Source organism: Micropterus salmoides, unplaced genomic scaffold (assembly GCF_014851395.1).
Source record: "Micropterus salmoides isolate LMB-PRFRI ecotype aquatic unplaced genomic scaffold, ASM1485139v1 Ms_hic_scaffold_1, whole genome shotgun sequence".
Classification (NCBI taxonomy): Eukaryota; Metazoa; Chordata; class Actinopteri; order Centrarchiformes; family Centrarchidae; genus Micropterus; species Micropterus salmoides.
Genome location: NW_024040040.1, coordinates 60,260,830 through 60,278,839, shown reverse-complemented (window position 1 = coordinate 60,278,839; position 18,010 = coordinate 60,260,830). Strand labels below are relative to the sequence as shown.

The window sequence follows — 18,010 nt, the reverse complement described above, 5'->3', positions numbered from 1 at the left end:
TAGATTATTGCAAATTCAAGAACTTCCGGTCGTAATTTTGTACCAAAATAAAAGCTTCGTTAACGCTTTCTACACCTCCACAGAAACAAGAAAACAAAACAAATACAGACAATATAAATGTCTTTTTGGAGATATTGTTAAGGTTCTGCCCAAATGTGTCTTTTTACAAAATACTTTTAAAAATACGTGTATTTTTTGTATTTTCAAAATACAGGAAAACACATTTATAACATTGGACATGTCTGAATTTGTAAAAAATGACAGAATATTAAGATTTTCATAATGAACACAAGGCTGCTAAGAGTTTGAACCCATACTGGAAGGAAGAACACGGAATTAAGCAGAACTGTAAAAGAACAACGACAAAAATACTGGAAATAGTCTGGTACAGTTCATAGAAACAGTCAATTCAATTCAATTTTATTTATATAGCGCCAAATCACAACAACAGTTATCTCACAGCACTTTTCATAAAAGAGCAGGTCTAGACCGTACTCTATGATGTTATTTACAGAAGCCCAACAGTTCCCACCAAGAGCAGCACTAGGAGACAGAGGCAAGGAAAAGGATATGCTTTCTGATAAAAGTGTGTTTTTAGAGGACTATCTGCATCTGTAGGTGCTTCTTTAATATTAAACTGATTTTATTTATTCAATTCAAAGAACAATACAAACATCGTTTTAGATCGATAAATAATTTATTTTGAAAAGAAAAGTTGAGGTTGTATCTCCCGCTGTTCCTCCCTCCTCTCCTCCCTCCTCCTCTCCTCTCCTCTCCTCTCCTCTCCTCACTCCGCATCCTTCCCTGCTGCTCTGTTGACCCGCTGCCCCTCGCCTCTGTCCCGGCTTGCTGAATTGTGGAACACCGCTGGTCCGACCGCGTCCGTGGAGCTTTTTACCGCGAAGATGAGTCCCGGGTTCCGGAGCTGGTCGCGGGTCTGGTCGTGTCTGCTGAGCCTGAGTGTTCTGACCCGGGCTCTGGAGCTGGAGGAGCTGTTTGAGTTCGGGGAAGGAGCCGGAGACCAGCAGCTGCAGCCCGGCTCCGACTCCACCGCCGAGCTGCGCCTCAACGCATCTCTGTTCTTCTTCAGCGGAACCTTCGACAAAGTTTACGTGAGTTTAACATCCAGCTGCTTTTAACTGGGCAGAGTTACAGGTTACTCAAGAATCAGTGTAAAAAACACTAGAACAAGGTTTCGGGTGTAAACCCCTTTAAAACTCATCCAGTTTAGCTGTTAAAGTTAAAATTAAAGATTGAATAGGACACAAAAAGCGACTTTAAAATGAGTGAAATTCAAACGAGGTCTGGCTGTGAACATTTATGCAGGGCTACAATTGTTATTCGTTCCTCAGTTAATCATTTATATCATAAAATATCGTAAATAAATACTTTAAAGTGTCCAGAGCTCAAGAACACACTTTTTGTTTTTTAGTTATATTAAAATAATATTTATTTTACCTTCCTAACTTGACACACAGAAAAAGAAAATTCTAGTCAGTTAGTTATTTTGGCATTTTATATAATTCAGCAGATATTTATTAATTAATTTGACGCAACTTATTAAACCTGTGATTGACACTAGGGACGCAGTCAATTCATTTTTAACCTAAAAAATGGTAAACATGTTATTGTGATACTTTACATAACTTTTTGGAAGAAAAACTCATTTAATTTAAATTAAGCAGCATCTGATGGGGTTTTATCATTAAATTCCTCTTAAGAATCACGTTTATATACAGTGTTACAAATTTAAAGTGTTTTTTAACTTCTATTTAATTATGGTTTATTGATCCAGGTGGTTTCCATCTGCTCAGGGCCCCTTTGAGACTCTTCTCCACTTTAAATCACTTCTCTCTGTTTGTTGACACTCCTGATAAAGGGGTTTCTGTTAAATCAGTGAGCACACCTCGACACTTCGAACTCTCTCAGCTATTCTGATAATCGATGTAATCGGTTTGAGTCATTTTTTCAAGTCTAAATTCTCTGATTCCGGATTCTTAAATGTGAATATTTCCTGGTTTCCTTGCTTTCAACGACAAATATCTTTGGGTTGTGGACAAAACAAGACATTTTTACCATTCTCTGGCATTTTATAGACCAAACAACTTATCGATTAATCGAGAAGATGATCAAGAATGAATATAACTCTTAGTTGCAGCCTGTACTTCTATCTCCCTTCAGCTGATATCATCTGTTGGGTTAGATGTTGAAGTGGCACTAAACTCTTTCAGGACCTCAGTATTTAATCTACACTGTGGTGATTTTAAACTCTTTCAGTGCTTCAGCTTCAGTTTCTGCTCTTAAACTCAGACGTCGGCTTCTTTCAACACTTTCCTTCTGGCTGCAGCTGCCTTCAGTATTTCAGCCGTTTCAGATGCAAATGTTGTGTTGTCTGATTGATTAGTTTGATAAGAGAAATGTCTCTGTTTGTTTGTTGACACCTGATAAGGTTTTCTATTGGCTCTTAATCACCTTTGAAGCCGTTTACAAAATAAGAGTCCTCTCTGTCTGCAGGCGGAGCTGCTGTTTTTGGTTTCTGACTCTTTTTAGCGAGTTTCCACCCAAAGTACCCGGGACTTTTGAGTCCCCAGATCTGTTTTCTAAGGAACTAAAAGGTTCCTTCGGCCCACTGTTGTGTGCGTTTCCATTGTGGTCTAAAGACCTGTGAAGATTGGGCAAATTAAGCAGCTGATGTAGGCTGTAGGCCTGTACGCCGTACAAAGCGATGCACAGGCATCGTTACTTGTAACCACTATCCATGAGCAACATTTAAAAATCAACATCAGATTTACTGGAATATAATGAAAAACTAGGCTGTGCTTGACCAGGCAGCTTTTTTTGTGCGGGAGTATAATGAAGAGACACACGATAAAGTTTGTTACACATTTAATAACAAACTGGACAAAGCAATCACGTAAATTAACTCCAGTACAAAGAAACACAGTTTGGAAGGTTATTAAAACATTTCCAGCGACAAGAGCTGCAGATCAGCTGTGTCGCCTGAGCGTCGGAGGAACGGGAAGTTTAACGAGCTTTATTACCTGCTGTAATCAGCTGTTCCTCGTGTTTTGGAGAGGAGGAGACCGACTTCAGCTCCGTGCAGAAACCTCATTACTGATGAAAACTTAAAACAACAACTCCAGACCCAGTATTTAACGTAACCCCATCAGCTGTTCGCTGTAAACACACCGCTGCACGCTGGCTGCTATTTGCAATACATTTACTGCCAACAACGTTCTCAGTCAAACATCGGCGAGACGTGTGTGGCTTTGTGACTGTTGATTGTGATTTATTGGTTTGCAAAAAACGGTGGAAAAGAGACGAGCAGTCGTAGAAAAACAGCCGACATTCTCCAGTTAAAGCCAGTAGCCTCTACTCGCCCATTCAGAAATTCACTGCAAGGCAAGCCCCACCCCCCCAAAGTACCGGTACTTTCGTAAAGTAGGGGGTAAAATGAAGACCCTAGAACTACATTTAGACCCTGGTTCCTCCAAAGGTTCCTACTTCCGGGGTATAGTTCCTTTGGTCGAAACGCCGCTTTTGCGGTGAAACGATTAAGTGTTGGAGAAACTATTCAGATCCTTTACCTAAGTAAGCGTACTTTAGTATATATTAAAATGTTATTAGTAAAAGTATAATCATTAAAGTGTTACAGCTGCAACAATTAATTGATTAGTTATCAACTATTAAATTAATCGCCAACTATTTTGCTAATAGATTAATTGGTTTGAGTCATTAATTAAGATAAAAAAGTAGAGCTGCACAATTTGAAGAAAAAGTCATATTGCAATTATTGTGGACAATATTGCGATTTGCTATTATAATGTGATTATAATGAAACAAATGGTAGGCTACTATGAGTCTGCTTGCTTAATTATCAAGGAATGCACAAGTACTGATATTTTGAAATGTGTATTTCTCAACTTGAACTAAGTTAAACAATAAACAATATTTATAACATAATAGCATATTCTAACATAACAACATAACTCACTGTACATCTGTCCACTGCAGAGTCTCTATCCACAACCTGGAGGAGTAACTGTACATGACTTTTGCCAGAGATATAGAGGGGACATGCCACTCAATCGCATCCTCAATACAACTCTATGGGGAAAGCCTGTAATAGCAAAGATGGCGGTTATCCCGCCCCTCCCGCTAGAAAGCCAATCGTCTGCTTTTAACAGCCAAAGCGGGAAACATTTCAGCGAATCGTGTGGTTCCACTGACGTATGGGTCTTTTTCTGAAACCGGTCAGGAAAACGCTTTTTTAACCTTATTTTGTGGCAATGTCGTCAAACTGTTTCAGCGATTTTTATGTCCCGGTGACCAGTAAAAGTGCAGTTGTGGCTCTCTCTCCCTGTTCATTCAGATAGGTCTTGTTAGTTTGAAATAGCTGCCAGGAGGCGTTGCCAAGATGGCGGCCGAGTGGCAGGACTTGCCTAGAAAGACTTTCTTTTTCACAGGGTACTTTACATTTTTTTTAAATGAAATGCAAAACACAAAAGTGATTAAGAATATTTTTCTTTGTATTTTACAACCATTCAGCTAATGTGAATGGGTGTAAAATTGTATATGTGCGGCTGTTCTAGTCTTTTGAAATGTTTCCAATCGAATGGATCACATTCTGAGTCATTTCACTCGGGTTGTGACGGTCAAATATATTGATCCACCGTGTTACAGCCGCTGTTTTGGCCGCTAATAAACTTACTTTACTTCAAAGCAAGGACCACTTCCTGTCAGCTTGGAGGCATTGAGAGGCCGACCAATCACAGTTCTTACGGTCCGCCTCGATGTGTACTTACATTTTTGAGAAGGTACGCGTCAGGCAATGGCGTAGGCGACGGGGCTACACAGAGGCTACGCCGTCGATTGGACGCCGAAGTATAAATTGCACTTTAATCCGACTATAATGTTAAATATCCTTCATCTACCTTTAGCGTTTAGAACTGACTCAACAGGGCTTCCCCGAGTGCTTTACAAACTGACGCCAACGTGTCTTGACCATGTGTTCATATGTGACCAACTGGGAGTGAGAACTAGGTTGCAGATCGATTAATCATTTCAGATGAACTTTTCACGTTTTTGTATTTAAAAATCAATTCGTAAAGTAGCTGAAGCCGTCAAACGCATGTTGTGCAGTAAAAAAGTAGAACTACTCGAGTACCTTAAATTTGTACTGGAGTAAAAGTACTCTGTTACGGACAGGTGGAGCTGCAGGTGGAGGTTTGTTGCTTGTTTCCTCACAGAGGAGGTGTTGGATTCTCTGTGAAGGAGTGAACAGACGTTGGAATGTGAGTCAATTAAAAGCCACCACAGATAAGCCTTTCATCACAAACACACACACACACACACACACACACACACACACACACACACACACACATTCCTCAGGTCATGTGACAGCTAATCCAGATTGGAGCATCTACACCTGGTGTGAAACTCAGATTAAACATGTCGGCTCTATAATGTCTTTAATGTCAAATTAAATTCAAGTTTGTTTGATTGTCTTGACAAGTGAAAGAGAGGGGAAGGAGGTATTTTAGCATAGCTGGTTTAAGAAATGGACAAAGTGGGAAACTGCTTTGCCCAGCTTCATTGTCAGATCTTTATAATACTTTAATTAAATGCAGATTTTGTCACTACAGCAGATTATCAGATAAGGCTGGTCCAGCTTTATGATCTGCCCCAGCTTTGTAATAATAATAATAAAAACCCAGGGACACTTTACTGAATTGACCTTTGGTGACATAATACATTTTTTTAGATAAAACACGGGGTAAGCAGCTGGAGAAGGTCCCTGCGTCAGAATCTAGATTCAGACTTTTATTGTTTTGGTTTATTTTTGCTCACGTTCTTAAATAAAGTTTAATCAAATGATCTCAAACACACTGACAGAAAACATGTTAGTAACTGGTTTCTGGCTCTCTGTGTGCACCTGGAGGCGACAGGACTCATACTGAGTTTGGGGGGAAGGGGGGGGTGTGTGGGCTGACAATAGGGGCCTGACAACAGAGTTCTGCCCTGTGGCCCCTTACAGGCTAATCTGGCCTTTGATTTTCCATCTCTTTTTTTTCACATTTTGAATTCCTGAACTTTGCTGACGACTTCTCCATTATAGGTCTTTGTTCTCGCCGTTTTAGTCTGGACGGGAGGTGCAAACGTAGTAAAAGGTCTCCGTTTTGAAACGAAAATGCGGTAGTGTGGATGGGGCCTGGGAATCATTCTGTTATGTGTAGAGCCGAGTTCACACTACACGATTTAAAGCCTGATATGCCAGTAGGCGAGCTCTTGTGCTGTGTCACTTCTCGTGTTTTTTCCTGACAAAACTTTGAAGACCAGACACAGCCGCTGTCAGCTCGTGTAGTGTGTTACCCCCTGTCGCCCCTCAGTCACGTAGCGTGAACGCCACAACGACTTCAAGACAGAGAAGTTACAAGACGGCAAGTTGTGTAGTCTGAACAGCACGGCGACTTGCTGCCGGAGAAAGTTGTGTAGTCTGAACAGCACGGCGACTTGCTGCCGGAGAAAGTTGTGTAGTCTGAACAGCACGGCGACTTGCTGTAGTCTGAACAGCACGGCGACTTGCTGCCGGAGAAAGTTGTGTAGTCTGAACAGCACGGCGACTTGCTGCCGGAGAAAGTTGTGTAGTCTGAACAGCACGGCGACTTGCTGCCGGAGAAAGTTGTGTAGTCTGAACAGCACGGCGACTTGCTGCCGGAGAAAGTTGTGCAGTCTGAACAGCACGGCGACTTGCTGCCGGAGAAAGTTGTGTAGTCTGGACAAGGTGACATCAGACTTGACAGTGCGTTAGATTTAATTAGTCATTAAAGCGTGTTTGCTGGTTTAGTTGAGTTTTTATTTTTTGAAACTGCTTTGTTTTAGTATAGTTTTTATTAGTTTATTAGCCGCTTTCTCCCGACTTTCGCCGCCATTATGCCATGTGTGTGATAAAAACTAACACAGCTAAGACACTGAAAGATTTTATATCCACCGAAAATACCAGGCTTATGCGCTGCTATGAAATAAGCTGACAAAGGTGAAAACTAAAGACATTTACTCTACTTAATAATTAAGTTTTGTAAACAGACAAAACAGTTTCAGTTAGTTATTTTTTTGTGAAGCCTTGTTTGTACTTTTTATTTCAGTTAAAATGTTTTGTCACACCAAATTTTTGTAAACAATGACAAACTTGAAAAAAAAATGCTATGTTAGCTGTCTTTGCAAAATGGTCAGGTCAATGTCAGTGGATGGCTCTTCTTCTGTGTTGTATATTATGTGGGTCACGTTAGTTACAGCGACTGAGAGGTGGAGAAGCTGTGTACCTGAGTATCGGTGAAGGGCAATAAAATCTAAATTGAACGTTACGAAGCAAACAGCGGCAGGTCCGATCTAGTGTAGCGTTAGCTGGCTGCTCGTGGCTGCATCACTAGGGGACAGTAAACAAACCGATCCACATTTGCTTTTTACCGTTACATCATTTCTTGCAGGCTTTGACACTTTGACATAATACCAGTGGTACACAGGAAAGTAACATGGGTGGCGTTAGTTGGTGAAGTAACGTGGAAAGCGATACAACTTTGCACCGGATAACATTAGCAACTGCTCGGTGTTAGCCGGCGAGCTAACGTGACTTTCTCTGTGTTTCTCCAGCTTTACTAATGCTCACTTTGTTCTTGCTCGACATCATCTGAACCTGTTTGGTCTGATGGGTTTCAGCACATAAACCTTTATTGTTGTTTTGTGGCCTTACGTGGAGCCCGTGTTTTACTGTGAGCCGGTTATGTTTATGCTGTTAGTGGACTGCATGTCGTTAGCTGCCGTGTTGTCGCTGTAGCGTGAGAGGCTCGGGAGCGCGCACAGGGCTGAATCTTTAACTTAGTTAAACAAGAGATATATATCTTATAAACCTTAATAAGAGGTTTAATAACATTAATGAGACTTAATTAGTTTTAATTATATCATTAAACTCTTATTATTGGCTTGTAAGATATTTATGAGCACTTATTAGAAACTTATTAATAGAAAACTTATCGATGTTATTAATAAGGCATGTTTAATAACAGTAATCGGACTATGAGAGGTTTATAAAAATGCCTTATAAAGGCTAATAAACCCTTTATTATACACTTATTAACCATTAACAATGCTCCTTTGCAGCTACTGGACCTAAAGTGGGAACAGTGTCTTATGTAACCGTTCACATAACTATGAGTGTGTGTATAGGAAATGACAGAAGGTTAGAATGGCGCTAAAGGTGCTGGGAAAAATTTGGGTGCGCCTAAATTTTGTGCCAGTGCAGCTAAGTGAAAAATTTAGGTGCATCAGTGCAACCAATTCGTCCACGTTGAGTGTTGTTTCAGTCACGTCACCATTTGTTTTCCATCCCTGTGTTAAAACAACAGACCACACAGACCACTCATGTCTCTACAGGAAGTCGAAGGGATGAGTTCCACGTTATTTCAGATGCCGCAGGCCAAACTTGTTAAACTCTGAGCAGACGTGTCCATTAAGTTTGTTGTTGGAGGATAAATCAGCGTTCACATACAGGACAGGAAATATATGGACGCTGGTCCTGTTGATTTTACCCCACAAGCTGCAATGTTGTTTGGTCTTTCAGCTGATTGGTTGGATCTCTCTGTCCAACAGTCTCTGTCCACACTGTGATCGAAGCATTAGGACATCAGTATGTAACATATTTTCTGTAGTGAAACCAGAGAGATTTCCTTTGAGGCTTTGACAGCTGAACAAGAACTTTGTCTGAATAAAATAAAGTTAAAATGTTGATTTAAATCAACTGTCGGTTGAAAAATCTACTGAACAAGTTTTCAATAACCTGTTCTACGGAGACTTTTAGGTCTGCATTAAATAAAAAAGATTGAGGTTTGAAACCTAGGCCTGTTCAACATCAACAACAACAACAAGTGAAGAAAACACCATGTCAGTATTTTTTACACAAGTGTAAATTTAACAGGCAGATGGTTATAAACTATTAACGAGCACAGACCTCAGATTATATTTTCAAGTCTGTGATTCCTTGACACCTTTTTAGCTTCTTCCAAAGTAGAAACATTACATTTTTAAGGGACATAAAATTAATCCGCCACGGAATATAGTCCCCATCAAATGCACTATTTCCTCCTGTTTGATTAAAAACTACAGGGAGCAGCTGTTTTAGGAAATTACTGAGCCTTTATTTAAAATTATGTTTTTGTGAGGTGTTTTTAAAGACTAATGTCTTCAGTAGGAACCAGTGGGCTCAGAGCTAAGAGCCACAGACAGAAGTCAGACAGGACTGAGAGACAGACTGACAAGTTGATCTGGTCTGAACCAGAAATGGGGACTCGAGTTTGAGACTCGTCCTGAAAAAGACTTTAGACTTGACTCGGACTCAACATCACTTTATGTCCGTAGTAACAGCAAAGTTATGTCTTTGTGAAACTTTAACGTTTCTTTTAACGGAATAATCACAATTGTGGCCAAATAAGTGTTTGCAGTGTACTGCGTAATTAGGCAGACAAAAAGATCAGAATTGGGTTTATTGTAGGTTTTAACTTACCAAGATATATTTGCACATAAAATAATTTATATAAAATAAAACCAAATAAAAAACAAATACTGTGACCACAACTCTACTGTACACTAGCAATGTAATGTCTTAATATAATAATAATATTAATAATAAAGCAAAGACAGTCCCCTTTCATACTATTTCTGATCATTTTTTTCGAAGTTTCACAAGACCAGATTTTTTTGTACATCTTCAAGATGTCTCTCAATTTAAGTTAAAATCTTACAAAATTACTCAGAATGTAATGACAAAAAACAATGGTTCGAACGTTAAAACTATCTTACACCTGTGGGTCTTTACGCATGTGGTCTCCCCCCCCCCCGCTGGCTGGTTCGCTAGCTCCCGCCGTTCACGGTTGTGGAGCGTCACAGCTCTGAAAATGTTTGCGCACATTTTAGATTCGCCATCATTTTTAGTAAAACTGCCAATATTCGACATCTACACAGTTGATTTGTCGCCTCAAACCGTCTCAGAAGTGGATTTAGTGATGAAATAATGTACGAAAATAGTAAAAAACATTCTGTCTCTCTCAGCTTCTTTCAGCCCCTCGCTTGAATGTCATAATGAATGCTGGTATATCTCTGCCGTCATGTTCACACAAGTTACCAACCAATTCATCCCCCCACACACACACACACCGCCACCCAAAATGAGTGGTATCCTATTGCTCTGTGGTTCCCCAGTAATTATCAGTGACACTTCTCAAGCTTTCTTTTACATTCAAAGTGACGTCAGGTTTGTAAAACACTGTACAGCTGAAATAAAAACCTCCTGGAGGAGGAGGAGGAGGTTTTTCCGGCCATCGGCAGGAAGCGGAGCGTCCTCGTAGAGTTTCCACATCTGGAACATATAGATTCGAGACATCTGTCCCCCCCCCAAAAAAAAACAGATGTCAGCGCTCAGTGCGTTCCCTCCCTCCGCTGTTCTCACGCTGATAATGATGATCTCAGGGGTCGGACATGTGTGATGTCAGCGGCGTCCTGGCAGGTTTCCACTGAGGAGGATGTGTGAACTCACTGCTGCATGTATTATTACAGTACATTTGTTGCTGCGTGCACAAACAGGTCGTTTACTGCGGAGAGTATGCAGCAGAGACGTCCAGAATTTAGGCTTTACACAACTTTTGCCTTTTAAAGTACATTGGAGAGATTTTCCACATTAGTGTGTAAAGTACAAACTACATCAACTTTATGTTCCAGCTGACAATCTTATAAATATCATGTTTTTCTTCCTTCCAGGCTGCCACATCGTGTTTAATGGAAAGTTTTTCTCACATGTTTAATAATAACAATAACAGTCTTTATTTGTAAAGAACCTTTCAGTGCAGCTAGAATGTTCACAAGCGCTTAAACGAGGAACTAATACATAAATGCAGCAGCACGCACATATGCACATGCACAACACACAGGTATTAAAACCAGAAAAAGGGTAACAGACAGGGCTGTAAAATCAAATAAAAGCATGAATAAAAGTGCGTTTAATCAGCTAAAAGCAAAAGCATAAAAAGTAGGACTTAAGCTGAACTATCTACAGAGGTAGCTTCTTTTAATTATAGAGGAGGTTTCAAGCCATCAGTACATAAAAACACAACGCTGCTTCACCAAACACTTTACCGTTCATTCTTGGTGCATTAAGCAGAGCAGCAGCAGAGGACCTGAGAGAGTGAGTTGAATTAAATGCCTTTGTTGTCATTGCATGTAACATACAACAAAATTTGTAATCTCTCATAAAAGAATTGTTTCCATTCACCTCGCTCAGACATGCTCACAGTAAAATGAATATGATCACTATATAAGATAAAATATAATAAATGAAGTGCTGTCATATACTTAAGTCCGTGGTTAAAATAGTTTTTGTGGGAGAGAAGAGTTGAAATATATATATATAAAAAATATCTCTAAAGGAAGAAATCTCTGTGTATTTCGATTATGTCAGGAACCGTTTGTCCAATCGACTTCAAACATGGCAGCTGTGTTGCTGCGGACCTAAGAGCAGACCTTTGCAGACGCTGTTCTGCTGAACTGTCTCCCAGCACATCCACTCCATCTGTGGCTGACTTCTTAGAAAAGAATCGCTTTGAGTGTTTCTGTCACTCCTCTGTGAGAAGGAGATTAAGCTAGCAGCACCTACATTTGGAGTGCACACGTATTCAAGCCTTTATGGTAACTGAAGCGGCCCAGAGCGAGCTGACAGGCAGGTTAGAGACTTTATCCTGTCGGTTTGTCTCTTTACAAAGACAAGTGCTGCAGTATGAGAGTCCTACTGAAGAGAGGCTGTGAAGTCTTCATGTTACGCCGTACATGAACCACATACAACATTATTTATCAAACTGGATGGACTGGATGGATTTAGCGTGAGGAAACGCATGTGACAACTTCTGGTTTTTAAAATAAGGCGTCTGTGCAGGGTGGAAATAAGTTTAATTGGATTATATTCACAGAAAGTATAAAACATATTACATGTGGCCATTAAAAGTAAATGGACACATGTAATTTACTTAATCGGACCCTCTCGGGTGTCGCCCCCCCCCCCCCCCCCCCCCCCCCTATAGTCTCTCCACATCCTGTGGGACACACTGAGGAAAAAGCACATTTGACTGTTTAATTTATGCAGTGGTAAAAGAAAGGCAAAATAAATGTAAAAAATGTGAAAAACCTTGTTCAGTTTTTCATTATATTCGGCTTTGGCCAAGAATTTTCATTTCGGTGCATCCCTAGAATTATCGTCATCATGCAGGTTTGATATAGAAACTAGTGAGTTGAAACGGAGTTTTTGTTCTTGAAATAGATGCAAATGAGTGCATATTTATTGAGCTACTGCCTCATGTGCATATTTAAACACAAAAATTTTACATGTGTTTCTGCTGAAAGAAAAATTAAGAGAGAGACGACTGCTACCTTAGCCTGTCATCCTCCTGTTAGCTTATTACAGGTTTGGGTTTGGCAGCGTCGTTAGCTGTTAGCTTGATCCTCTCAGACAAAAGACTTCCTGTCTGCTCTGTAATGAAGCTCGAGGGTCTTCATCTCTGCAGGCGTCGTCTCTAAAGTCAGAGACCTGCTGGGAGACCCCAGCCTTTTCACCCACATTCTGCTGCCATTCATGCGTTTCTCTGGAGGAAGTCTCGTCGGGACTGGTGGGGGGGGCTGAAGCCCTCCAGACTTTACAGAGGCAGTCAAGCAAGACAGCTTTCCTCCTGGGCTCTTATTTCATCTACTCTCTCATCTCGCAGCATCTCAAACTCAGATATTTCCTTCTTCTTTCATGTCCTCAGAGCGCTGAGACTCCAACCTTTGAACTGTCTGCTGCTGGTCGCTTGTGAAGGTGTGTTATCTACCTGCTTCTCCTCCTCTCAGGCGGAGTCATTTCCTCCTGTTGAGGATTAAATCACGTCTTTTTTCTAAAATATGTTTCTCAACTTCCGACAGTTTGAATGGCTTCTTTTAGCTTTGATGTTTTTAAAAAAAATTTATTTTGTAGCTTTGACTTTAATTAAAGAGCGAGATATGGTTCATCTTTTGTTCTGATGATCTAACAGGAGAGTTTCTTGTCCAGCTATTCGTCGGGTTGGGTATCGATTAAATTTTACTGATTCTGATTCTACTTATAGAACCTTGTTCTGGTTACTTCACCACAGATCTTGTCAGCACTCGATGACCTTCATCGTCTTCCTCCTCGCTCATCTTCCCCTTCATGGCTAAAGTGAAAGGAGTCTGTCCTAGAGGGGCGTCTCTGGGGACTCGTCTCTAAGAGAAATATCTATTGAATCATTTGTAGCCATCGTTGGTTTCCCTTCAGTATAAAAGGTGAACGTCAGCTCACCTGTGTTTTGTACCTGAGACGTTGCTGCTGTTAGCGTTAGCTGGATCTGGGGCGTCGTTGTAGCTGGGAGAGCGCGGCACGTTGAACACGATGCGTTCCTTCAGATTCACGCCGTGTTGAAGTAAACGCTTTGTCATGTTGGAGCTGCTTCCTGCCTCGCACCAAAGCGTTTGCTGCGGTCCACCATGGTCCAGACTGGAAACAGAAGGACTCTCTTCTTCATGCTTTGTTGACGTAACAAATGAGGTGACGTTAGGTCGGCGTAGCGGCTCCTGGCAGATAAGAGACACTTTGATGGACTGTAAATGTTCACTGCAGTTCAGTCGAGCTGAGATATTTACCGAGAAGCAGAATCCAAACGCATGGGTCTTAACCAATCCATGGTTCTTTCAATTTTGAACCCGACTTTTCCTGCAGGAGACCCAAAATAACTCTGTAACTCAGGTGTGAAATGAGGCTTTGAAAACCTTAACCAAAAATACTGACCGTCCTGCACAAACTGCAGCCATCAACGCCAAATGTGAGGCTGGTTTTGGTTTTTTGCTCGCAAACTGCTATTTTAGAGCAGTGAGAGAAAATACAGAGCTATATTTTGATTTAGTTGATAAAGGCATGTATGTAAGGAATATGTTCCCCCAAAAGGTTTAAATGACGGAAATTCTGCTCTAAAGGGTCAAAACAGCAGTGTTGTATTTTTGTTACACCGACATGTTTCTGCACGTATCCCATCATTAACGCCCACAAAACAGAATTTAAAATGTCGTCCAGATCATGACGTTTCCAAACATTTGAATATATTTAATTCTGAATTAGAAAGAAATGTGTATGAAATGTTTCAACCAAGCGTCCTTCTGTAGGAACAACGTTATTCTGGACGAATCTGCAGCTTGTGCAGCGTTATGTACTGCACCGTTCTGTTTGGCAATAGGTTGAAGGATTTTCTGAATGAGACTGTTATAAAAAAAGGAGATACAGAAGCAGAACGCAAAAGTTAATAAATAATAATTATAGTTAAAACAAGGTTAAAACAAAAAACATATTTTAAGTGTTGCTTAGCCAGGGAGATGGTTTTGTGTGATGTTTGTTTGGTTTTCAGATTCTGTCTCTCAGATTTCTGCAGAAGTTTCACACATCTCAAAACAGTTTAGGTTTGAGAGTGAGGTTAAGATGAGAGCTGACAGGATCTTAAATATGAGGGTCTGTTTGTCTCAGTATGATTTAGTGAAACAGTTAAATTTGAAACACGTGTCGTATGAATAGACGTCTCTGTTCAGAACAGCTGTTTTCTCTCTGCCTGGCTGAATGTACGTGCTGAGATAAGATAGACGACGGTATAAGATACACAGTTTATGTCTGGAGCTGCTGGTGTGTTTAAGGCCTGAGCCAAACAATCAGTACCAGCTCACACTGGATGGAGGATAACCTTCCCTCCGACCACAGTCGCTGCAGCTGACTTCATGTTGATGTGATAAAAATGATTCCAATGAAGGTCCCCTGCCAAATGACAGATGCTTTAAGAAACGGTCTTCAAAATATGAACTGAAAACCAAATTCACTCTAAGACTAAGGACATGTTCACATTATCACAGAAAAACACCTGTTCAGTTATTACGTTTGTGGTGTGATGACTGTGGTGTGTGTTAACTGTTGGTTTGTGGACTACCGTTTTGAAGCCTTGAGTTTGGCCTTTTGGCCGTCACCATGTTTTTTTTGGAGCTAGATGTGACCATGTTTGGGCAAGAGGGGTGGAGCTAGCTGGCTTGGTTAGCATGTCGGAAGCTAATTTTGGCTTTTTAATGTACTAAGAGCAGCGGATACAAGCCATACAGTCACGTGCAATTGGCATGCTGACTGCAGGAATGTCCACAGAGCTGTTGCCTGTTGCCATCCAGCATCTTCACCTCCAAGATCGTCTGAGACCAGCCACCCGGACAGCTGCTGCAACAATCAGTTTGCATAACCAAAGAATTTCTGCACAAACTGTCAGGAACCGTCTCAGGGAAGCTCATCTGCATGCTCGTGGTCCTTATCAGGGCCTCGATCTGACTACAACTTCTCACAGCCATTGGAGAGGAGTGGACCAACATTCCATAGGTCACAATCAACAACCTGATCAACTCTATGTGAAGGAGATATGTTGCACTGCGTGAGGCAAATGGTGGTCACACCAGATACTGACTGGTTTCTGGATTTTGATTTGATTTTGACAGAGGAATAGGCCTTTTGTGTACATAGAGAAAGTCTTAGATCTTTGAGTTTAACTCATGATGAATGGGGGCAAAAACCAAAGTGTTGCCTTTATAATTTTGTTCTGTATAGATAGATATAGATATATGATATCATAGTTGGGAGTAACTAAGTAGATTTACTCAAGTACTGTACTTAAGTACAAATTTGACGATTTCTATTTCTATTTTCTTTTCATACGACTTTCTACTTCTACTCCACTACATCTCAGAGGGAGATATTGTACTCTTTACGTCATTACATTTATCTGATAGCTTCATTTACTTTACAAATTAAGATTTTTACACACAAAACATTTGATGAACATATGATAAACTGTTTAATTTATAACAAAACATGATTTGTTATAAATTAAACTCCAACAGTTTATACAAGTACAGCTGGTACATTAGATTAGTGAGAGAAATTTAATTGGCAACTATTTTGATGATTGTTGAAGTCATTTTTCATGTAAAAACATTTCAAATCATTTTGAGGTTTGGACTGATAAAACAAACATTGTGATAGTGTGTTTTTGGGCTAACTGTGACAACACTTATCACTATTTTCAGACTTTTTACAATGGATCGTGCATCGTTGTCCAATCCAGATCTGTAGTTACGCGACGAGTGGTTGTCAAATGTTATTTTTCTGATCTCAATCAAGCAGCGATTTGGGTATGAAAGTGAAACCATGCAGAGGGAACTTAAACCTGCATTCTCTCTAACAGCCAACAGGGGTCGAGTCTGCTGGCTGCAGAAAGAAGACCGGTTCCATTAGAAATAAAATGTTGCTACTTCTCAGCTGATTTATTACCTCAGTAAACACTTTCCTAATGAGTTTATGGCCTCGTCGCTTCATTTAGTAAATTATGGTCCTGTGTAGGGCTGCAACTAATGACTATTTTCGTAGTCGACTAATCTGTTAATTATTTATTTGATTAGTCAACTGGTCACGAATATTTTTGTGACCCCCTAACCCTAATTAAACCATTTAACTAATTAAATATCTTTCAAGTGAATTACTGATCTCCAACACACAGCCTAACAAGCTAACGTTAGCATTAAGTGAACGAGGTTTACTATTCAGAATGAACACCAGGATCAACGGCAGGGGGAAACCAGGGAAGAAGAAAAGTAAAAGTCACTGATTTATACAAACTTTAAAACTTTTAACTGTTTAAGAAAGATTGTTGGAACTATATAAAATAAGAGCAAGTACTATAACCACCACTGAACACTAACAATGTAATGTCTATTTAGAATAATAAAGCAACAGCTCCCTTTCATACTACTACTGTAGTTTATTTTTCAAATGTTCTTATAAGTTTTAGGCAGTAACTCAGTGGAGAATGTTCTGTAGGCTACATCACGAGCCAGATGTTCCTTGATGTACTTTAAACCATTACTCACTACTAATAACTTTTTTAAAGTTGGGTCTCTGACATTGCCAGCGTTGTGTTGGACAGATTTGTGCTGCGGTGTTCATGAGGGAGAGAGAGAGACGAGCGAGAGGATGTGCTGCGCGAATGCACTACGGCACTGATCTGCAATCAAATAAGATTTTAAATAGGCCTAGTAAAATAAAAAGAAACAAAACAAAATCAGTATGTTGCGGTCAGCGTTGATATTGTGGCGGGCTGCCATAAATAAATGAACGTATAGGAAACATAGTATATAAAAAGGAAACACTGCCTTTCCTCTGTCTCTGCAGCTCTGTTGTTGCTGCTGCAGTGGTCCGAGTAACTGCGACCAGGGCGGCTGGCACCTCTAAATTGCAATTTATACTTCTGCGTCAAATCGACAGCATAGCCTCTGCGTAGCCCCCTATCCTACACCGTCACCTACACCGTAACCTGACGTGCACCTCCTCAAAAATGTACACGTCGAGGCAACGCGGACCGTAAGCTCTGTGATTGGTTGGATGGGTAGGCTCGCAATGACTCAGAGCCGACAGGAAGTGCCCGTGCTTTGAAGTAACTTTTACTAGCGGCCAAAACGGCATCAATATATTTGACCGTAGCTACGCACGTAGACAGGCATTTATACTTGTTACCCAACGCAGGAGTATAAATGAGCCTTAACCCCGCGGGTACTTGTGGAGCTTCTCAACCTCGAAGACATTTGAGCACATTTTCGATTCGCCATCAACTTTGTTAAAACTGCCAATATTCAAATGGCCTCAAAACCGACCAAAAGTGTATTTAGTGATTAAACTAAACTAAACTTTAAAAAAACAAAAGGCGTTCTGCTGTTTGCCTCTTTGTACTTGACTTTCCGCCTCTCGAATGAAAGCTTCTTCTTCGTGAGTAGTCAAGCAGTCATGGCAGACAGTGGAAGCGATACTGCCCCCAGCACTTCCTGCAGTGTATTGCAGTTACAAATAAACAACCAG

The 18,010-nt window shown here is 40.5% G+C and overlaps 1 protein-coding gene across 1 annotated transcript in view; it reads left to right on the top strand.

The window, feature by feature from the left end:
• The first annotated feature begins 796 nt into the window (after positions 1-796).
• Positions 797-18,010, top strand: part of LOC119914600 (nidogen-1-like) — a 62,542-nt gene continuing 45,328 nt past the window's right edge. The window contains exon 1 of the mRNA XM_038734005.1: positions 797-1,112. Coding sequence (XP_038589933.1) covers positions 906-1,112 — 207 coding nt within the window. The 5' untranslated portion in view covers positions 797-905. The remainder of the gene's footprint in view (positions 1,113-18,010) is intronic.